The sequence below is a fragment of the Charadrius vociferus genome, unplaced genomic scaffold (assembly GCF_000708025.1).
Source record: "Charadrius vociferus isolate BGI_N301 unplaced genomic scaffold, ASM70802v2 scaffold763, whole genome shotgun sequence".
Lineage (NCBI taxonomy): Eukaryota > Metazoa > Chordata > Aves > Charadriiformes > Charadriidae > Charadrius > Charadrius vociferus.
Window position 1 is genome coordinate 1,203,961 of NW_009647685.1, and position 23,584 is coordinate 1,227,544.

Below are 23,584 nucleotides of genomic sequence, written 5' to 3' on the forward strand. Positions count from 1 at the left end.
ACAAAGGTTGGAGGGGCTGCTGCTGCTGCTTTACTAGTTTTTGTTTACTTACAATCAAGTTTTTCCTGTTCGGAGCAGGTGCGAAAGGATGAGAAGCATGTTGTGTTGTGTTGGGTTTTCTTTTTTCTCTCTCCCCCCAGCCTCTCCCCCCTTCCCTCATCCCCCCCCAATAAAACTATTACAGACAATTAACAGTAAACGTTATCTCCAAGGCTGTTTCTTTGGCTTGTGTTACCGAAAAGCCGATCTGTTTGTTACAGCTGCTAGGAGGCTTTAGTTTACAGTAGCATTCAAGTTTTTCCTGTTTTGAACAGGTTATGAAGGAAGAATGGAGTTTCCAGACCATAGCCGCCAGTTGCTGCAGTGTCTGAGTCAGCAGCGTCACCAGGGCTTCCTGTGTGACTGTACTGTTTTAGTTGGAGAAGCTCAATTCAGAGCTCACAGAGCCGTTCTTGCCTCTTGCAGTATGTACTTCCATCTTTTCTACAGGGACCAGTTAGACAAAAGGGATATTGTGCATCTGAACAGTGACATTGTCACAGCCCCTGCCTTCAGCCTGCTGCTCGAATTCATGTACGAGGGAAAGCTGGAATTCAACAGTCTCCCGGTGGAAGATGTGCTGGCTGCGGCTAGCTACCTTCACATGTATGACATTGTGAAAGTCTGCAAGGGCAAGTTGAAAGATAAAGAATTATGTTCGGAAGAGAAGATTAATGATGAGGCGGCTGGTTTGGAGAAAGCGGAGCATTTTCTAGACGCCGGAGTGCCCCTGGTCCACGAGTTCGACCCAGGAAACAAACAAAAATTCAGCGTTGCAGAATACGAGAGAGCAGCCGGCAAAGAAAAGGTCAGCAGTCACCCCGCCTGGTCCTCTGATCATATAAGTGTCAGCTCTGTGCCGACAGAGGCAGAACCGTGCGCCGCAGCAGCTGGAAAAACAAAGGCTAATGTCAATAGTTCCACAGGACCTTTGTCCCAAAGGTCTGTTAACCATCCCCTGGCTTCGAGTGATGTGGACTGCGCGCTGGATTTGTCTTTCAAGCCCGTGCCGGGGAGAGATTCCTTACACCCCTCCTATGTCTTTGGACAGCTGGCTTCCGACAGCCAGCAGCAGGGTACCGAGCCACTTGTTAAAGATGAACAAGACTTGCTGTCAGATCAGGAGGACGGCGAAGCCAGGAGTCCGGAGAGTCAGCATTTTGGGAATTCAGCCAAAAGCCTGGTGACAGGGTTAGGACACATGTTCGCGGGGAATGGCAGCTCTCATGCCCGAGAGGAGGATATAGATCAAGAGCGAGACGAGAGCGAGGACGACATGGATTCGTCAGACATCTCCTCCTCGGGCGTCCTCGTGCCTCCCGGGCATATCTGCATCTGCCCCCTCTGTAGCAAGGTGTTCCCGAGCCCGCACATCCTTCAGCTGCACCTGAGCTCGCACTTTCGCGACAAGGACGGCTCCCGGACCCGCCTGTCCCCCGACGGCTCCGTCCCCACTTGTACCCTCTGCGGAAAGACTTTTTCTTGCATGTACACGTTAAAGAGGCACGAGAGGACTCACTCGGGGGAGAAGCCCTACACCTGCGGCCAGTGCGGGAAGAGCTTCCAGTATTCCCACAACCTCAGCCGCCACGCGGTGGTGCACACCAGGGAGAAGCCCCACGGGTGCAAGTGGTGCGAGAGACGGTTCACGCAGTCGGGGGATTTGTACAGACATATCCGCAAATTTCATTGTGGCCTTGTAAAGTCCTTGGTGGTTTGAGACGCGTGGCTTATATATGTTATTTTTTTTTAATTATTTTTCCCCCGCTCACCCTTTTAAAACAAAACAGGAAAAAAAGGCAGCATCTGAATTTTAATTATTCCTCCCTCCCCCCAGTCCTTTATTTTATTTTTGGTGATATTCACTTCAGGTATATGATCTTTAAAAGATGCAGAGGTATACACTCCAGAGGCCTTTTAATGCAATCCTTCCACCTCTCTGTCTCCCCCCTTCCCCTGCCGCCCTCCCTTCCCAGCCCTGTGCTTTAGGTCTTCTCCTGCGCACCCATGTTACATTATTAATGTGAAATGATCTAAGTATTTCTGCAATGATTTAGCATCTGTTTTCATGCTGGAAGTACTTGCTTCGTGGTCAGGGTTTTTGTTGTTTTTTTTTTTTCTTTAGTTTGAAAAAAGATTATCGGCAAATTCCGGAGAAAAATTTGGATTCCATTAAGCTCCCCTAATGCTCTCTGCGTGTTGCGTAGAAACATCCGAAGACACGAACTATGATTTAAATACATTTCAGCATAGAAAAACTTGTCTGCATATCACAGAGTAAGCGGCCGTAGTCTTATTGTAGAGAGCTAGACGACACCTTAAATTGGCCCAAATTATAAAGGGGGTTGAGGATTCCTGGCTGTGTCTTTGGTACTGGTCATTTTTTAATTCTCTTTATTATATTAGCTTAGTTCCGCAATTGGTCCTAAAATCTGAATGAGAAGTTTTTGCCTCGGGACTTAAATTTTCCCTTCCCACCCATCTTCCTCTGTGGACTGACCTACTGAAAAGCTGCTTTTGAGGGTAAAACATGGATGGAAAAACTCTTTCTGTCTGCAAGCGTATTCGCTTCCGAAATGTCGAAGGATGCAAGCTAGGACATATGAAAAAAACCCATATAGTATGTGAATATTTTCATTCCCATATCGACACTCAGGGGCTGATCCTGTCCCGCCTGGGGGGGGCACAGCGACCCTAAAGTGGCCAAATAGCCCCTCTTGATACTGGGTTCCTGGGGTGTTTGGTTCAAGGTAACTCATATCATGTGTTAGGAGATGCCCTGCTATCTTGTCCAAAAAGTTTGCTGCTACACTAAAACTGGCAGCTGGGAATTATATTTTATTTTATTTTTTAGGAAGTTGGTCATTTCCGTTGGGCCAAATTCAGTGCAATCATCGGTGTTTCGAAGGGGCGGTGTGAAGATCCCCTTTCCCGCTGGAGAGAAAACACGGCCCAACTTTTTCCCCGACATCCCACCTTTTCAGGGGAGGTTTTTGGGGTATTTTTAGGTGGAGGTTTGTTGTGGTTGTTTTGTGGTTTTTTTTTCAGTTGGTTTGTAAACTGAGGCTGCCTGTAACTATAACCAGTTTTACTCCAAATAACTCAGTTACTTGCCTAATAGAGCATCCTTTGGTCTGTGCATGTCGGTAAATATCAGATTATTCCCTTCCAGTCAAATTGCCTACTCAAGGTACATGTACACAGGACTGAAATATTTTAGTAATAATAATATCTGAGGGTTTTGAATGTCGTTCTGCTGCGTTAGCGTTGCTTCACCAGCTTTCCTGACACTCCTGGAGTTGTTTTGTGAAACTTAAGCGTTTATTTGAAAATGAATTTGAAGCACTGAGTTAGATTATTTTAAAAAGTTGTGCTTAAAATACTGTATTTCATCTTATGAAGAAAAAATTTCCCAATGCCTTCCCCCTCTGGTCCAAAAACTGAGCACTACCTACATAAATAATATGGGATTGATTATTTTTTTTTATTTTTTTTTAAATAAGTACTTCCTCTTTTAAAGAAAATCAGGATATACTTGTTACAGCCTCCTGTTATTATACATCTCTTAAACTATGAATGTACATGTAATGTGAAATTTTGCTTCTATTTATAGTTTTGGGTTTTGTTGTTTTCAGTCTAATTTCTCAACTGTAAAATATTTTTGCTGTACCTGTTACATATGAAAGTTGTGGGAGAGTACTGTATCTTGAACATAAGTGGCTTTGGTACTGTGGTCTTATTCTACTTAATCGTTTTTTTCCTTTTTTTTTTTTTTCTTCCTTTTTGCTGTGATTGGAAATAGCACTGAACAAAATCTACTAAAATTAAGTTATTTTTCTTTCTACTAAAATTAAGTTATTTTTTTTTCTCCTGAAGATACTTGATATAGTATTTATTAGATTTTTTTTTGAAGTGGAATTATTACTGTTAATCTATTTCAAAACTAGTTAATTTACACTTCACTTTAAATTTTATAACAATGGGTTTTGCATGTTGAACAACATGTAAAGAGTTTAGAGTCAGCATTACTGAAGCTGGTAATCTTAATTTTGCATTCTTGTGACACTTTTTTTGCATTTCAGTCTTCAATTACTGTTTCCTTGTTTTATTTTGGGTTTTTTTGTTTGTTTGGTTTTTTTTTTTTTTTTAGAAGATCATAAAATAGGATGTGCCATAAGAACACTGTTAGTGTACGGAGCAGGGAAAAGTCGAAATAAGTTTGTGTCTGATCTTAGTATAGAAATAACTTGTTAAACTGATGCTATGAGCATGCTCTGTACTGCAGTGAATGTGGGGCAAAAGGTTTTTTTTTTTTGGGAAAAAAAAAAAAAAAAGACTTTCTCATTTCTTACTACATGATGAACACACTGTTCTCATAGTCTGGTATTTATGTTCCCACTCCTCATAGCTTGAATTTCTAAAGTAAAAAAATGTTTGCACTTATTTTTGTTCTTAAGGTGACTTTTTTTGGCTATCTCTCTGTGTGTCTCTTATTTTTAAGTTGCAATAGCTCGGAGCATGTTTTCAAAATGGTTCATGGCTCTACAGAGAAGTACTAAAAACATTGCACACTTAACGCTCGTTTCTTCATAAACTATTTCACTGTGGGGCGGTTACTGTCTCTGTGGGGGACAGTCCTGCTCTGCATTTTAAACACTGGATTTGTCTTCTACTACAAACAAATACTGTGAAGTTAATGTAAAAAAAAAATCATTGATATTTTTAATTGTTTTTAATCTTGGTGCAGTTCAGATTAAATATGTATATTTAAAGACACTAATTTTTGTGGGAGAGTTTTATAGTATACAGTATGTAGAAAAGCTATTGGAATGGAATATATTTTATAAAAACGTTCTATCACTGTTTTATAGTGAACTATTTTTTCTTCAGTGTTAGTGTAATACTGTTAGTCTAGAAACGACAATCGCAGGAAGAGTGATTCAAGCTACTGTTAGCGCTTAGTTTTGCGTGGAGTTCTGTTTGCAACTGTATTGGTATGTGCTGTACAATGTGACAATCGTGACTAGGATTGTTGTCTTTATAAATTTACACAAAATAAAACGTGCTAGAGTTGTAAGCTTGAGCCTCCTCCTCCTCCTCCCTCCTTTAGCAGAAGGGGTGTGGGGTTTGGGTTTTTTATTATTGTTTATTATTAATTAATTTTTATTTTATTATTATTTTTAGTAGTAGTATTTTACAGCTGGCTGTGCTGCTTTTTTTAAGTTATTCTTACATACTCCGATGGTTCTTTCTTTTTCAGGGGCACGTGGAATTTTAGGCATGTGAGGAGCTGCCGTATCTCCGTCAGAGCCTGACCGAGCGTTTCCTTAGTCACTGGGCAGGACTAAAACCAGCACCACTTCTGCATTTTAACCAGAGTATCGGGGAGGTTCGAACGGGCTCCGCTCTCCCTCCGATGCTCTGAGTGAGCTCTGGACCAGCCCTGCCGCGAGCGATGCTGCGTTGCAGCCGCAGGCGGGTGCTGGGGACCAGGTGACGAAGCCTGTGGGTGCAGAAGTGATGCAGCGTGCGAGGACAGCCCAGCAAAGGGCACTGGTGCCCGCTGGCATCCCAGTGCCATCAGGCTGACTGAAGCCACGTCGGCTAAGTTGCGTGGAGGGGTTCTTTTAAGCGCCGAATCTCTCCCAGGCTCGGGAGAGACGAGGTCTGACCCAGCTCCGGCTAACATCCGCCTTAAAACTTGTGTTGACTTCAGTGGGAGCTGGGATTAGGAGGAAGAAGACACGAGCTGCCTGTGCCAGCTGCTGCTCAGGGGAGGAAAATAAGCTGGTGGGAAGGTTTGCACCTGTACTGCGTGTGCTGCATCTTGTGTTTCCTAATTATTTGGATCCTGGCGGAATCAGGCTGCCTCGAAATAGAGCCGGTTGAGGGATGGGCAAATAGCAGTTAACAGTGGCGGGGGGGGTGGCACAGCTCTCTCTCCCCTCCTGCTATCGCGTAGCTGCTTCTTTGCAACCATCTCGTTGCAGGCGTTTCTTGCATTTAGGCATGCGTCCTGCCTCGCCGAGCTTGTCCCTCCATCCCTGTCTGCTGGTAGGGCAGAAAGCTGCTGGGGATGCACAGCGGTCCTGCTCCGATGTGGTGAAGCATTAGAAACTGTAAATACATGAATTTTTTATTTATTTATTTTTTAAAATCTCTACTATTGGAGGGTGGGTGTCCCTGCAGCTCCTTATTAGTGGCGTGCTGTTTTCACACTTCTGCTGTTGTGGATGTATGGAAGGAAGGTTCAAAAGTGTTTTGTCTTCCCTACCCCCAAAAAAACCCCTGAATGTGTCCAAATCTGGGTTCTGTGGTAGGGAAGGGAGAGGCAAAAGGCTTTTCTTTGAGGGAGAGGGTGTGCAGAGAGAAGCGAGCTTGAAGCTAAACCTGGGAGGTGGATGGCTTGCAAATGGGCTATAAATAACCGTGAGTAGATTGAGGAGAGCAGCCCACATCTACTTTGGCATGGGCATGCTGTGCCCATTTTCTTTGTTGATAGCAATTGCTAATGTGAATTCTGGCACTCCAAATCCTGATGCCTGTTGTTCTGATAACATAATTAAATCTTAGGAATGTGAAATATAAAAAGCTTTGAGAAGAAACCAGGCCACTGAGCGGATACTGGAAAGGGGGGTGGGGTGTGTGTGGGGTGTGTGTGTACGTACTGAATAAGCAATGGGATGCCTCTAGGCAGGGTTCCTTGCCTGCCAGCTCAGGGGTACCCCAAGGGTGATCCTGCCCTTCCCTGCGGGAAAGGGGGTGACCCCCAGGAGCATCTGCTGTCCTAACCCCAGGCTGCAAGGGTTGTCATCTTCCAGGATTAAAGCACATAACGGGCTCCTTTGGTAGGACTGACCCTTGTCAACCTATGGCAGCAGCTTGGGCTCCTGCCACCTTTGCAAAGCCCATTTCTCCTTGGGGTGAGTGTTGTGAAGCATTTGTATTTATTTTTAGCTTTTGTTTTGAAGTGTTAAGTGCCTTCTGGAGGTGGTCTGGCCTTGGTACGCGCAGGGGTGGCTGGGGATGTCTGGGTGCATCTGGCCATGTGTCACCAAATGCCACCGTGCAACTGGAGACCACAGAGGAATGGCTTTTTCCTAGCTTGGGTGATGGGGTGTGGGTTTGGACTGAGTGCCCCCCAGCCAGTGAGGAGAGTTCGTGCTGGCCCATGGGGATGTCACCAGGTGAGGTCCCCAGTGCTGTTGAATCCTGTGTTGTGGGAAGTGGTGTGTGGATGGACCATGTTTATTGCTTTAATTAGATTCTTGTGGGTGAAATAAGCCTCCGAGCCTTTTAAAGAGGGAGGTCCCCCATGAGAAGTAGTTGGGGTGGAGGGGTAGCGGGATCTCTGCGTTGCCCGGCTTGTTGGTAGTACCATCACCATCCAGCTTCTACTGGTGCTCAGGGTTGGATCGTGCCACCGTGAGCTTTGCTTGCCGGTGAGTGCCTTTCTGCACCGTTTTGCTGAGGAAGGCGCACAGCAGAACATGAAACAGCAGCTACTATCTGAGGAAATCAACGGCAGGTGTGACCCAGCAAAATCAGCCTATGTAGGACAAAGCTGGGCTCAAGTGAAGTGCAGTCGAGCCTACGGTGCAGTTGGTGTGTGAAAACGCCTTGTCCTGGGAGGAGGAGGAGGAAGAATCGTGAACGGGGCTGCGAACGACCTGCCATGAGAACATTTTGTCTCAAATGACTTGATGTTTTGTGCTGGGGAGGATCTGGCTGGAAGTCCTGCAGATTGAGCAACTTTGTGCAGCAAGGTGTCTTTCATAACGAGCGGACTGAGGGATCCTGGTTGCTTACTGACTGCACGTGGGGATGAGCGGCCGCAGAAGGATGCCGAGCACTTTCCAGATGTGCACCTGCTGTGTATGTGCCGTAGCCCTCTGCTCTCTCCCTGACTAGCTCTTTTCATCCCAATTGGAGAGAGAGAGAGAGGAAAAAAAAAAAAGGAAAAAAAAATTGCTCATGCTGTTTAACAGGAGGAGAGCGAGCAAACACGTTGGTTATTGTTACCTGTTTCCTGTTTGTTGTTCCCTCTCGTACAGCTGCACACTTCTGTACACAGCTGGCTCCTCTGCCCTTTCAGAATGATCTGTCGTGGAAAACAAAAGTACTTGCCAAACTGCCTTTTTAAAAAACAAAACAAAACAAAACAAAACCCAAAAAAACCCTGTTAGTATTCTAGGGTCTTGTATGTGCATCAACCTTGTATGTGCCCTACCCCAGCACGCGGAGTTTGGCACAGGCAGGGATGAAGGCTGGTGCTGCCACCAGCCGAAGCAGCCTGCGCCGGGCGGCGCTGCCAGCGCTTTCTATCAGCAGAGGGTGGGTTCCAGCATCCCAAAGGGTTTTGAAGCACTGTACGTGTCAGACCGCGGGACAGAATTGCCAGGGAAGGGATGTTACCAGTCTCAATAACATAGGAATTTGAGGAAACAAAGGTTCAAATGACGACCTTATCCACAGGTTCCTTCTCCCTGGGGATAACTCAGCCCACACACTAGGTACTCTCTGTTCCCCAACCTTCCTTATCTCTCTCTTTTTTTCTCTGTGCTATCCAGGTGGTGTTACGAACCATCTGCTGCAGTGATTCAGCAGAATCCATTTAGCGCTTTCCCAGAGAGGCCAGCATCTGCCAGGCAAGGGGGAGACTGTGGGGAAGCCCGGCACATCTGCCGCTGTGTCTGCGAGCGAGGTCTGGGGTCAGCCCCTAACCTTCTCCCGGCTACCCCGCGGGGCGCAGGTTGTGTGGGGGAGCACCAGCGATCTTCACCTTCATTGTCGTGACTTGTCTGGCTCAATCCGGGTGGTTAATTATCAAATGGCTGTTTTGGCTTTGGCCGTGGAAGGGAAGAACCTCCCTTGCACTTTGTGATGTTCTGCGGTGTACTGGTCGGCGCTTGGCAGGTGCTGGGCTTCCTGGCTGGCACCACACGGGAAAGAGACAGCGCCATCTCTGTTCCCAAGGTCATACCGAGGGAGCTGGGAGTCGAAAGCACAAGTGTAAAAATACAGCATCTCCAAAGCAGGGGAAATAAGGGGCTCAATTCCCCGGTGGGGCAATAAGGCTGCTCCAGCCCAGCAGAATTTTGCAGAACACGCACTGTGTGGGGCTGGGTGGAAGAGGAGGGGCAGAAAGGGTGATGCCAGTTCTGCCTTGGGTATCATGAATTCCACTCGTTTGCCTTGGGGTAGGGCCTCAAGTGTGAGAATCCCTTGAGTTTTGCTTCGGGGTGGGGGAGGATGATCGTTCAGATCATCCTCCTCAACTTCCCAAGAGTTGCATCAGCAGCACTGACTTCCCAAGCTATGGGTAAGGCTGGAGCTAATGCTTGGCAGCAACTGCCAGCCGGTACAAAAAGTAACTACCTGGCAAGGTGTTTTGAAAGCCTGTACACATTTGAGCCTCTGGCAGGAAACATAATGGATCTTGTGTTCAAAAATCCATCACATCTGTGCAATAGGTTATGGCAATGAGCACTGAACAAGGACCAGGAATGGGTCGTGACATTTCTTGTGTACCAGAAGCCACTTTTATTTTATGGAGTGACATTTGAAGGAGCAGAAGGTTCTCTCTCCCTTCCTTCATAAATTAAATAAAAATATCTTCATTTTGGTAGACCAGTAGTCGTCGCAGTGACTAGGATTTCAACCCTTCTGATGTCTAATCAGCTCTCCTTTTAATAATTTTCCTTAGAGATATTCTTTCACATCTAACAGTTTTGTTTCTGAAAATGTTTTGTAAGCAAACCCTTTCACCCCGCTGTCAAAGAACATACATAAAATCCTTGGAAAAGGATGGGAAGGGACCTTGTCTGGGCATCTGTTCTGTCCTTCTGCTACTGGGCAGGGCCAACTCACCGTTAGTTTTGCCTGGCAAATGTGTGTCTAACCTGCTTGTGGGAACCGCCTCAGGCAATCTGTTGCAGTGCTTACTTGTCCTTTAGCCTAGGAAGCTTTTTTCCTCCCCCTAATTTCTAGCTCAGGTCATATGTTCTGATGTTTTGTCTTTCCAGGTGGGTAAGGAGGGAGGCTCTGCCAGCAGTGGGATGACTGAGCTGTGAAAATGGGCTTGTGTGGTGAACTGACCCAACATACGCACTAAACCTGGACACGGAGACTTGGGTGAAGCAGCCGAACTGCAGAACAAGCTTATTCTAAAGCCCCCCTGGGTGTTTTATTTCACGGCCAGTAAAGATACGGGAGGCCCCAGGACGTAAGCTGCTGCCTGTGGGTGGGCGGGATGAGAAATAGGTCATTGGGTCAATGCGTGCACAAGTGCCTTCTGTAAACTGTGCGGGGTTAAGGCCTCAGCGCTACGTTTGCTCTTCAGGAAGCTCTTAGGAATCGACCTCTGCTTGGCCAACAGTAGGCTGTGTTCTCCTGTGGTTTGTCTTAGACTTCTGATTAAGGTAGAATTTTGATCTCTTGGTGATGAACACCGTTGACATTTTAGGGGGGGGAGGGGGGGGAAGCCCCAAGTGTGGTTGCCTTCCCGTTCTTGTAGCTTTCAAACCGAACTTCAGAAATAACTTTGTTAGCCTCTTACTAATGAAACTTTTTTCTTGCATTACATTGAGAGGTGGGCATTCAGATAGATCATGCTAGGAAAAGAGAGGCAGGGGTCAGGCTACACCAGGGCTTATTGTGAGACCCATTAGACTGGAGCTGGACCAGTGTAGGACAGTGTAGCCTGTGGTGGTGTTGGTAAATGAATGAGGTAGTGAAGGTGACAGTCCTTCCTGTGCTCTTCCCTGTGAGGTCCGAGCGTTTCAGGTGAGGTATGTTGAGAGTATGGTGGAGAAACTCAGTGCTGGAGGAGAAAGGGTCTGGTGCTGCTGGGGGACTGCCAGGAAACACTTGGTCTGTGAGACCTGGTGCTGCAGGTCCCCCTGTCTCTGCTCCGCTCTGGGCTGTTGGAAGGGTAAAGCAGGATTAATGCCTGCTCACCATCATCCCCTGGTGCTTCTTCTACACCTGGAGCACAAATTTTCAACTCCATGTCTCTGAGGGAGCATGGAAAGTTTGCTTAAGCTCAAGATTACCCACTGGTTTGAGTTTTGGTCTAGCTGGTGAGCAGCTCGGAGGGAGCTCTGCCGAGCTGCTCGGCTGCCACCCGGTCCTAGATTCAACGCCATGAAACGGGAGCACTGAATTCTGTTCAGCTCCATGTATCTGGAGGTGGTACAGTCTCAAACACTTGGTGTTGTTTCATCAGGACCTTCCCAAAGCTGGGGAAGGGAAGGAGCTGGAGTCAGTGATGCCGTTCAGTGCAATAACCCAGGGGTGGCAGCGCTTGCCCAGGAGGGAGGCAAACAGAACTTCAGGTCTTTCATAGCATTTTGGGACTTGAACTTGCTGTTCTCAGCCTTGCGGAGTGCCTCATTGCTTAGGGAGCAGCCAGCAGTGTCTGCAGGTGGTTCTCTATCCCCTCCTGCAAGGGCGATGGAGGAGGTCAGAAGAGAGGAGCAAAGATGAGAGCCAGGCTCTGCACCCAGCAGATGAGGACAATTTTGGGAAGGGAGGAATCTGGGGTTGCAGACTCGAACACAAAAGGGGCGATTGTTTTTTGGAGCAAAGCACAGGGCTCTGGGCATGGCCTGAAATGATGGTAATGGCGCTGCTGCTTCTTGTTGCTGGTGCCGACGGGGCCGAGGTGCTCTGGCTCCTGGTAGCACTGAGTTCCACCGGGGCAGAGGAACTGCAATACTTCCTGAGCGCTGCCTTCAGCTCCTCACCATCAGCAGAATCAGAAACTCTTCTTATCTCTAAAATTAGGCTAAAAAGTCACCTGAGACTTTCAACAACAGAAGCCACCTGTTTTATTAGGTGCTTCTTTTTTTTTTTTTTTTTAAGTCTTGCTGCTTGTAGAACGAGAATTTAAAAGATCAGGCAACACTTTGTTCTACAGTATTTGCAAACATCAAAAGATGCCAAAAGTTGCTAAACGCTGCTCTGAAGTATGGTATGAGCACAGCGACTTTCTTGCGATGTTTCACTGTGCCTCCAGTAGCATACTGGCAAGATCTTGCAATGTTTTATTATTCACCTTCACATCAGAAGTTCTGGCTTTTTGTTTCATTTGTTTCAAACCCAACAAAAAAATGTCAACTGCTTTCAGAATAAGAAATTGTAGGAGGTTTATCTTGGAATATGATTTTTCAAAATATGCCTTTTTGTGTGTGGTTTTCACTGTTTACTGGGTCTTCAGGGTACGTGATGCGGCTGTGTGCAGCTGATGGAGCGTGAGGGAGTACAGGGAGGTATTGGAAATGTAACTACGAAGCCCGAATTCATCCCCTAGGATGATCTCATGCACAGTCATGATATCTGGATCTCTTAATTCTCCTCTCAAGTTGACATATCTAAAAGCCTTGTTGCTAAAATGTCAGTGCCGGGAGTTTCCCTGGGAGAACCTGTCTCCACATCGTGACCTGGCACAAACTCCCTTAGCTTTTACAACTGCATGGTGTTAAAGGGCTCTGTGGAAGAGCAATAGATGTAGTGAGAGCTCTTACTGCATCGCTGGCTTTCGGCACTGCAGCCAAAGCTGGCTGATTCGATGGGTTTAAAAATATCATTTTAGAATATGATTTTTTAAAAGATTTAAAAAAAAAAAAAACCTGCTAAGGAAAGTATTAGATTCATAGCCTTTCAGGTAAAAGTCTTCAGGTTTGCCACCCCTGTAGATTTTCTCGCGTGGAGGTGCTGAGTTGCAGCAGATGTAATGTACTTTCTATAGAGAGCCTCTGGTTCGTCGGCCGTATCCTGAGCAGCTCTGCCCCGGTGGGGCAAACTCCAGTGCAGCGGTGCAGACTTTTGCCCGCGTAAAGGCTGTGGAACGGGCTCTGATGTTGCACAACTTGCAAGCAGGCACAACGGCGTCGGCTACCTGCGAGCCTCTCCCTCTTCCTTGTGTACTTTGAAACCCCAAGGGAGGGAGAGCGGAGAATGAGTAAGTCATCGGGAACAGATGTTGCACAGTAGCAGCGAAACAAATATTTTTGTGTTTATGCTATTTCCATTCAAGGGTAATGTTAACACCGATGCATCTGCGTTAACTTGCCCTTTCCTCAGCATAATCCTGCAGCAATGCTGTTGGAGCTGGTTATGAATAGAAGTCCTCTTGGAGAGGGGTGAGCACTGAGCTCCTGACTAGGTATGGTTTGGTTCCTAATTCTGCAAAGCGTGTTGATTATTCCCTTGCTTATGTGTCATTTCTTCCCCTGCCTGACCTGTTTGCTGTCCCCTCACTTTGCGTAAGGAGGAAAGACACTCCCAAGAAGGACTCAGAATTATTTTTTTTTTTTGCAGCTTTTTTTTTTTTTCCCCCCCAAAGGAGTTTTTGGGTTAGAAGCATATATCCTGGGGTTTTTTTTCTTCTCCTTTTTTTTTTTTTTTTTTTTTCCTCTCTCTCCCCAAAGAGACCTGTCTATGCCTCTCTCCAGTTCTTTTCTTATAGACGTGATGGGCTTGAGGTGCACAGCTGCCCCTCCATCCCCTTGTCCCCAGCTCGGTTGGCTGAGAAGCGCCCAGTTCCCCAGCCCTGGAGGATATTATCCCCGTGGCAGCATCTGGCTCTTGGCAGGCTCCGCGGGCAGCCGTGCTGGCAGGATTCGGAGTTCCCTTTTAGCTTTGTCATGTGGTAATCTGTCAGTTGGCTCTTCAGGCTCCCTTGTTCTCCTGCATGCTTTTCCTTCTCAACAAACCTCTTAATTCGGAGTTGGTCGATGAGAGCTTTGAGAATGCTCCTGGGAATTGTTCTCCACGAGGCGTTTCTTTTGCTTTGCTCCAAAGAGGGACTTTCAGCAAACCTTTATTTTATTATAACAGTAGCAAGAGGGGGAAAATAGGCTGATCAAGTTCCTAGTAGCTCGGTGGAGTCTGTTAGTGTCAGCGGACAGGATAATTTACTCAGCCAATTGTTCTGGCTCTGGTTATTTACAGTAACCCTAAAAGCATTGCCTCCCTCCCCAGGAAGGAAGCACTGGTGGTTTTAAACAGCAAGAAAAGACTTTAAACAAACCAAGAGTAAAATATGAAATGCTTGCTGTGCTGCTCCTCTTGAAAATGAGCGTGTTTTGGGGACAGATCCTCAGCTGAAGTAAATCCCGCCTGTCTCAGGGATTGTGTCACCGCGCACCGTTTCAAAACCGTCCCCCAAGGATATTACTATTCTTCTCTCTGTGTATGAATAAGCCACTTAGAGTGCATAGCTGCTATATTACAATTTCCTAAGAGGTGCTGGCATCTGGAGAGATTACATTCCACTGGCCCCTGGGATGGAAAGAATGAGTTCAAGAACAAAGAATGAAATCCTCACTTCTACACTCAGAAATCCGATATTCGCCAAAGGGTAGGGGTGACCCGGTAGCCGGACCTCGACATTGCCGCTGCTTGGTGCAGCCTTCCCCTTTTCTGCCAAAAATTGGGCTGCGCTGAACCAAATTAAACTTTATACCACTCGGGCTGAACTCAGTGGGAGGCAGGGGGAGGGAAGAAAAAAAATAAAAATCAGTCTTACCGTTGAACTTTGCGACACCGAAATGCGTAGGATTAACAGCTCTGCCATCCGGCGTCTGTTTGCAGGACTGGCAGGGTTCACGCCATGGTCTTGGCAGGCGTTGCGCAGCCCCGGCACCTTGCTCTGCAGAGACACCTTTGTGGGTGGGAGGAGGATGGCGAACGCCTGGCTGCCTGCCAGCTAGCGTTGAACCGCCACGCAACTTGCAGCGGAGCGGCAAAAGGAAAAAAAAAAAAAAAAAGAAAAAAAGAAAAAAAATTGCTAACGCCCACTCCTAGCAGTCTGTGCCATCGGCTGTCTGGCAGGATTGATGGTTGTCACTACCGAACGCTGCTGAGCTGGAGCCAAAAATCAAACGAGTGGATGTCCTCGTGAGCCTGCTTTTGGGGGGGGGTGGGGAGGAATAAAAATCAAACTTAAAAAAAAAAACTTAACTTCTTTTCAGTTTAGAAACTAAACTAAAGAGGCTTGTTCTACTTTATAATTGTTTAGTTAGCCAGAAGGGCTGGGGAACATTCTTGCTGCATGCAAAATTGGAAGGTGACAGGTTTTCACGTGTCTCTCCTTGATACCCTTTTGAGGTGGAGGAGGCTCTGGCAGGAAGGAGGGAGTGTCTCTTCTTGTGCTAAACTGTCCCTGGAACCCGGAGGGATGTTTACCCATGGCCAGTCCTGATCTTAACAGTTGTGGTGTGATGTGGGTTGTGGCATCAGGGGACAGGCTGATGTCCTTTAATGTTTTTCCCTTCTTCCCACATGGACAACCAGGCCTGGGCATGCTCTAGGTCATGATCTTAGCAGTGGCTAATGGGTGATGGCAGTGAAGCAACTGGTTATAGCCTCCTTAGTAAATCACAGAATAGTTTGGGTTGCAAGCCACCTTTAAAGGTCATGCAGTCCAATCCTTCTGCAATGATCAGGGGCACCTTCAACTTGATCAGGTTGCTCAGAGCCCCGTCCAACCTGACCTTGAATGTTTCCAGGACAAAAAGTGGGGACTACGTTTCCTGAATCTGAGTCAGTGGTGTAACCAAAAGGTTTTTACAAAATTCTGGTAGGAATGTGGTGTTACAGCCTGGTTTGGCTGTATGGTTGATTTGAGCTAGATCTACAGCAGCAAAGCAGAGATCGGACCCTGACCTCCAGCCCTACCATGGGATCTGCTCACCTTTCAGTCTCCAAATCATTCACAAAACAGACAAAAAGTATCTGGACCTACATATCCTGAAGGGTGAGAACAACCTGGAGAATGATGTGCATTAATCTCTGCTCCTTCACCTCTTGAAAGAGGGACAAAAGGAAGGAAAGGAAGGAGACGTGCTTCCTTTTCTTCTCTATGTTGAAAAAAAATGCTTATTCTTCTGCCTGCTTCCTCTTTCCTTCCCTCATGTCCTTAGTGTGGTCAGACGTAGAGAATAAAAAGTGTTTTCCTTGACCGTGTGTGTCAAGTCCTCTCCTGGGATGGTGGTGCTGCTAATCCCTGGTGTGGGGCAGGCTGGGTCTGGTCCTGCCTCCTCTGTTATTCCCACTGCTACTGATAATTTATTTGGGGGAGGGAGGGGCAGATCTGGACTATCCAGACTAAATCCATGGGCTCTGCTAGAAAAATGGTGCAATATATCCTTGAGTTATGTCACCAAATGCGATGCCAAAGGGTGTCTTCAAGCCTGCCTGAGCTGAGGAAGAGCCTCCTGCCTGGTGATGGGGCCTCTCCAGGGTGCGCCCTTATGTTTTCTTCTAGTGTTACTTGAGGTGATTGAGTTTGGCATTGAAGGCGGTCTCTGCTGTGGGGACATCCTGTGGTGGGGAGCAGTGGCGGGACAGAGACATGCTGCTTTCTGTGGCATTAGCAGCACCTATGTTGCTCATTCCTGGGGGGTACCAAGTCGTAGAGCTAAAATGCATGGTATTCACTGGCTTGGCAGATAAGAGAGACCGTAGCTACACATGCTGCAGAAATTCATGTGTTTGTGATCTCACTAAGATGCTGAACACCAGCTGCGAAGTCCCGCCTGGTAAAAAATGAGTGGAGAAATCAGCCAGAAGGATGCAATGGCAGTAGCAAGGCAGAGACTGAGTCCCCTGCCCTGCAGCCCAGCACTTCTTCAGGTTAATATCCTCCAAGAGACAAATCCCTCCCTGCTGCCCCAGGCAGAGAAGCGAAGCTCTCCTCTTTTCAGGAGCTCCTTCCCCGTTCAGCCAGCAAACTCCGCTCCTCCAATATTTATTGGAGGAAACATAGAGGCACTGGGCCGGGCCAACACCGCCATGACTTACAAACCTAAATTACTCATGTAAATTGAGTTCTTAGTTTGGGGGCTACCTAAACAGCATGTTTGAAACAAATGCTGCCTACCTCCCTGAGCAGATGCTTCCTCTCTGTGTTGGTTTTCGGAAGGATGCTTGCCCCACGCTGCCTCTTTCCCAACTGAGGTCCCAGGTCCATCCCGGCTTTGCAACCCCATGTCCACCTTCAGCTTTATGGATCCTTCTATTGCTTCTCTGCTTTAGAGAAAACCAGGTCCCAGTGTTGTACCCACCCCCGGGCAGGTGCGTGGAGGATTAACTGGCCACTTGATTGTATCCCATCAAAGATGATACTTGGTTTGGTTCCTTCTGCCTCCCTTTTCCCCGTTAGGTGGTATCTTTATATTAAGCGGTGCAAGAGAAGAATGAAGATTTAAGCTCATTTAACCTTGAACATAGCCATTAGTTAAGCAATTAAAATTAAAGGGTGAGTTAATGGGCAGTGTCAAACATTCGGAGAAACATCTGTTGTAATAGAAGTCTGCCTTTTAGCTGATGAATAATTGATCTGCCGTTTGTCAGCACCTAAGCCCAGCCGAGGCAGCAGCGCCGGCAGTGCCGGAGCATCTCCAGTGCTCCCTCCCCAGTTCCCAGAGAGCAGGAGGACCCAGCCACCACCACTTGAAGATACATTAGGAAAACCACCTGCTTTGTACCCCCTCAGTTGAGGTCGCCCCTGTCGGGTCTTTTGCTTTCCTGGGATCAGACGTGTTATTTCAGGTCTAGAGGAATCGATGGTCTATTTTTAAGTGTTTATTAATGCATGCGTGGATGGATGCGGTGTCTGTCTGGACACCGATAGCCAGGGATGTAGATGACTCAAACTGCTTTGAATTGTATTACCAAGCTAAATTAACTTGCTTTTTGGCAAGCAGTGGATGTGAGTGAACATCTTCACTAATGCATTAAGGGCAACACAGTAAATATTGACCAGAGTTTGAGGGGTAAATAACAGAAAGCATTTGTCTCTTGGCTGTGGTAGAGCCAATAATGCTGAAGTCACTTCTGCAATACTGCCATCTCCCACTGAAAGACCCCTCTCCCTAGGACAGCAAGCAGCAAAAAGATATTTAAGTGATATCTTAGGTCCTGTGAAATGAAGGCAAACTCTTGCTCATTCCCAGCAGTAGGATGTGATGCTGCCCTGGGTGCCCGGCCCTGCAGACACATCTGGGAAGGGCTTCCATGCTACATGGAACGCTGTGATGGAGCAAGGTGAGACGGTGTGGACCTGCTCCCTGCACGAGCTGAGTTTTGGCTAAACCAGGCACCGTGCGGGGTTGGGAGCACCTGAATGGGGAGGAGTGATAGATCAGGGTCTAGTCCCAGCGCTGAGCTCCTCCACGTACCCTGCTGCTGAGGCTGGGGCTGGGAGAAGTGCCAGAGCGACCCAGAAACTGAATTGAGGGCATGAAACATTTGTAGCGTGGGATGTGGGAGAAGGAAACCCGGGCCACAGAGGATTCTTGACGTGCTGTTTCCCATGCTACCTCTTAATCCCTTAAAAAAAAATCAAACCAGGCCTGTTGTGCGATTCCTCAAGCCTCGTGCATGTGCAAAACTGTGCAACCAGCTGAACTAAGCCAACCCCAGCTTCTCACTCCAGCACAGAAAGGGCAGCTGGTGATTAGCAAGCCCAGATGAGCCCCCCCACCCCGGTACTGGGGTGCCATGAGCACAAGCCTCTTTATAGAAGGCAGTTGGGAAAAAGCGGTGGGGAGGCAACGGAAAAAGCAGAAGAAAAATTAATTTGAAGGTATTTTGGAGGTGAATGTTGACAGAACATGGGTTCTTCCCCAGCCTCAAGCTGAGTCTGGTCAAGATTTTACCCTTTTACCCTTACAAGGCAGTAACATGCTTTTGGCTATTTGTTAGAGAGAAACATAACAAAATCACCTCCACACTCCTAAAGAAACCAGTTGTGTTAATATTTGGTTTTCATATACTCATCCTTTTTTTTTTTTCCCTCAAGACTATCTGCAGAACTTGAATTTATGCAACAGTTCAGGTTTTGTTTAAAATCATGTTAATCTGTACTTGCATCATAAGCAGAAAGAAAGGGAAATAAACTGCGATGGGAAAATTATCTGTGTGTCTTCAGCTGGTTTTAGTGGACAACAAGCAGAACCTGTAGCTCAGTTTCTTCCCTCATCCCCACCTCTGCATGCAGAGGCTGCATTAGCATCTGCCCGCACTTCTGCTGCTGCTTCAACTTCTTTCTACGCTTCTTTAGACTAGAGCAGCTCTTTTCTCAATATAAAATTGTCCCTGGCTTATTGTCAAGTGTTTGATGCCTTGCTCCACTTCTACCTTTCATTAACTCATCGATATTGTCTTTAATGACATGTGAATGCAAACAGACCTTGCTTTGAAGCCTGCGTGCAGCAGGCAACAAATTTGGCTCGTTCTGGAGCTCTCTGAGGCGAGTCGTGTTTAAACAAAATTTTAACTGCGGAGGTTATGAACGTGCATCTCTGCCCATCCGAATGTGTGTGGGACGTGTGCAGAAAGGACGTTCATGTTGAACTGGACATGGAAACTTTTTTAAAGCGAAGATAACTGTGAGGATGGATGAAGTAGATGATTTTTTTTATCCTAGAGGAATTTTGTTTGAGGAAATGAGACCAGTTAAATAAGGCAATTGTATTCAAAACTAATTCAGCCAGTCCAGCTCCCGGCCCCCCCCCCAACCCATTTTCAAACTTGAATAGCAAAAAAAACCCTCAGAAACTCAAATAAAAATCTCAGAACTCTGACTTTTGAAATTTGCTTTTTTTAATGTTTGGCTATATTATAGAGCCAAAAGTGTATTTTTTTACTTTACCCCAAAAATGCATATTCATAGCTCCATCTCAACCACAACTTTGGCATTGTCCCTGTGGTGATATGAGTGACACCATTTCCATTATAATAACCTGGTTACATTTTCCTGGCCATAAACCCACAAAAATCACAGCTGTAATTTCTTTCACCCAAAGATTTTGAATGAAGGATCTCTGAAGAAATCTCTGCTAAGTAGTTTAGCTGAGATTCGTGTTTATTGACTTAAATGGAAGCAGATTTGAGCCTTGGGAATGCTGCTGCCCTTCAGATAACTTCCCCAAACACGACTTTTTCATCTTTAGTAGCCAGATATTTTCTGAGCTGACTTCTTTTCCACCCTTCTGTTTAGGTCCATGGATAATAAAAGGGGATTTACCCCAGAGCTTTCTTGCCTCTGCCGAGCATTTGTCCCCCACACACCATGTCTTCTCAGGGAAGGGAGCAAAGCAGTGCTGGTTTATCTGAGGATGCAGGTTAGAGGAACAGCTATTTTTGATAAGTGGAGTTTATGCATGTGAATATGGGGTAGGTGGGAGCTGCCAACTAATCTGCTCTAAGCTTACCCTGTAAATTGTTACAGCAAAGAATTTGGGTGGTAATGCTTCATTTTTAATTGCGTTTTTATTAGGATTATCAGCTAGTTATGTCATCCCCGTCGGTAGTGTCTGGGCAGAAAGGAAGATGAGCAGAGTGACGTGCACAAGGGCATCCTCTGCCTTGCCTGGTCCGAACAAATGTGGCAGCACTCTCTCCCAGTGGGGACAAACTCGGTGTCTCTGTCCGAGCTCTGCAGGTACAGGAGTCCTCGCCCAAAAGAAGGAAACTTTCTGGGACCCCTGCGGGATGGGCTCTGCTGCTTCCCGACCTTCCTGTTGCCCTTTCTGCCCAGCACGCGTGGGTCCGCACCCCAGGGAGGGTCTGGCACAGGCACAGCCAGAGGCGCATGGCTCGCTGCCACCAGCACATGTTGGGTAGGAGCAGGTGGAGCCGGGAGTGATGGCTTCATTGGCCAGTGTCAGCCACGCAAATGAGTAAGTGAAACCGTATTGATTTGGTTTATTGGTGGCCAGTTTGCCTTTCTTTTTAAGTTGTCTTCCTTCAAAAATGGGAGAAAACTGTGTTTGGAGGCCTGATACAGGGATGCTTGGTGTAGCTGGTGCTCTCCAGGTTCTTGGAAAGTCTGGGATTGGGTGCACATCCTCTTTTATGAGGCTGCTTTTGGATTTCTTAAAGAAAAGACAAGTGTGCTCCACCCTCCCCCATCCCTGGGGACCGTGTCTGCCGTAGGCTGAGGGTTGAGCACCTACAAGGAGGTGGCAGCAGGAAAGGGGGCCTGAGCCTGGATGCCCCTTGCTACTGCGTGGCCGTATCCAGGGCCCTTCACCCCGCTGCCCGCAGGTTGATGTGGGCTGCATGGCTTGAAGCTGCCTGTTGTGTTGCCATCCCAGCTTCACTCCCACGAGAGCTGGTCCTGAGCTGTTCAGACCAGATTGGGCGGGTAGGCTTGAACCAACTTCTACCCAGACCTTCTGCTGTTCCTTAGAAAGAGCAAAGCAGGAGCACCACCAGCTTTTCCCTGTGTCCCTTGGTCTGGCTTTTCCCAACGCATCAACCCCTGCAGACGCTTGGGAGGACAAAGTGAAGTTGGGGTGGGAGGAGGAAACCTCCTCACATTGCAAAGACATCCTAGAGATGCTGCTGGGGAAAGTCAGGATAACCACTGCTGCATTTCAAAATAAAAGAGGATTGATTTGACATTTTCTTCTGAAAAGCTATTTGCGATGTCAGCAGCTACCCAGGCAAAATAAAGGAGAAAGATACAACTTCCCAAGCCTTGGGTGTTCTCCTCCTGCCAGCGACTGACAGCTCTGCTCTGCCGGTCATCTGCAAACGTGCTGAATTCCTCACCATAACAACAGTTGGAAGAATCTCTTTTTATAGCCTAAAAATGGGGGTTTGGCCTTGGCCTTTTTTTGGTAATCTGTTTGGAATTCAGTGGTGGTGGTGATCAACAGTTGTTTAAAGCTGCTGGCAGTTCACTGGTCTTCACGCAATGGCTCGGTGGTCTTGGGCTCTTTCCAGCTCTGTGCATTAAACATTGCTTTCCCATGATGCAAGGAAAAGGGTGCAGTCGATGCTAAAAGGCAGAAAATTTAAACCTGATGAAAGGAAATGCTTTTCCACACAATTAGCCTTTGGGATTTGTTACCACATGGAGCTGCTTAGGCTAAACATTTCGCACGTCTTTGCGGGGGGAAAGGGTATCTGGGGATTTATATGGAAAGCAGATTTTCTGAGGAAAAAGGTTTGCATTTGAATGAGGGGTCTGAAGTTCAGAGCAGGAGTTTCGGCTTCAGTTTGAGCGATTAAGACGCTCTCTGGACTGCAGCAAGGTCTTCAGTTGCAACCTGAAGTCCCAGGTGAGCGTCACGACTACCAGTTACACCGTTAATCTGCTTTTATAATTGATTTTCCTACCACTGGTTCACCCAGCAGCATGAACTTCCCCACCAGAGCAGTTTGAGCACCGGTACAGTTTACGTTACTTTCCTTCATGGGGCCAGACCAACACTATGATGGACTGGGCTTGATGGGTTTGTGTGTGGGCGACAGAGGCGTTGGTAGCCTTACCCCATGGCTCCCCATTGTGCTGTGGGAGAGGTCGAAATCTGCCTTCCCTTCAGACAAGAGCAAAGTACAGAAAGCTTTGTGTATGAAACAAGCTCTGCTGGACGGGCTGTCAAGGCTGAAGGCTGGGGAAAGCCTTGTTCCTGGGAAAGGTTTCTCCTGGCTGCAGCCTTGCAGGCACTGGGCTCCTGAAGAGCCACCTGAGCTGGAGTTTTAGCGTGGCTATTATGGACACGGCATCCTCTAGTCACCTTAGTGTTGAAACTAATGCGTTTTTTTATGGTGGGTTTTCCTTTCTCTTTTGTTTTGAGAATGCTGAGACTGTTCTTATAAAACACCCCCCACCCCCTCCCCCTGGGTTTTCCAATTCGCCCTGAAATTGCAAGCCCTTCATTTAAAACCCCTTTTTTATTAGTAGTTTGAATCTCACCTGACAGTCTGAATTTGCATCCAGGTGCTTCATTACACTGGATTTGTTCCAGTGCACCACAATGGGTTTCACTCTTCAAAATGAGGCAGTTTGCTGAAAAAAGGGCTTTTAGAGAAAGTCTTTCAAACCAGTAAAATAAAACCGTGGCAGAGCGAGACACTATTGCCATTTTAAACAAGTGTTTGGTGCAAACACATGTTTGGTGCAAACACATGTTTGGTGCAAACACATGCAGAAGTTTGCTCGTTATGGGTGGGAGGAAAGGCACCACTGCTGCACGTCTGGATTGTACCCGTAGATGTAACCTTGGCTCAACAGGAGCACTTGGGTGTTTAAGGGTGTATTTAAACTTTCTGCTGGAGTCCATCCCCCAGGCTGTTGTGTGAGGGTGTCTTGGACCCAGAAACGCCCCTATGATACCCCAAGAGCTGCCAGGAGGATGGGGGTTCCTGCTTGCGTGCAGCAGCCTGAGAGCGGAGACCCCTGAGGCTGAAATTTGGGATTTTCACCACGTCCTGGGATCTCCTGCCTGGCAGGAGATGGGTGCTGCAATGGGGTAGGTGCCTCTTCACAGTGCTGCAGAAATGCACGTCAGCCCCAAATTTCCTCCTTTCCTTCCTCGTTGTCTACAGTAACGTTTGCAACACGTGAGGATTTAGAAATGCTCTTTATCTGATATTTGCCCTGTGTTGTCTCTCAAAATTACATCCCACATTATTCATGTATAATGAATAAGCAATTTAAAAAAAAAAAAAAAAGAAACTATTGGGCTTGTCTAAGTCCCTGCCTGCATGTGTATTTTAAACTTACATCACGCAGTAATAG

At 47.0% G+C, this 23,584-nt stretch overlaps 1 protein-coding gene across 1 annotated transcript; it reads left to right on the forward strand.

Annotated features, from left to right (window-relative positions):
- Nucleotides 1-318: 318 nt before the first annotated feature.
- On the forward strand, nucleotides 319-1,759 carry ZBTB42 (zinc finger and BTB domain containing 42). Its single transcript, XM_009881361.1, has one exon. The coding sequence runs from the start codon at nucleotides 329-331 to the stop codon at nucleotides 1,757-1,759; it is 1,431 nt and encodes a 476-aa protein (XP_009879663.1). The 5' UTR covers nucleotides 319-328.
- The last annotated feature ends 21,825 nt before the right edge of the window (nucleotides 1,760-23,584 follow it).

Excerpts from the sequence above, each read along its gene's own strand:
- ZBTB42 (XM_009881361.1), top strand. The coding sequence starts at position 329 with ATGGAGTTTCCAGACCATAGCCGCCAGTTGCTGCAGTGTCTGAGTCAG.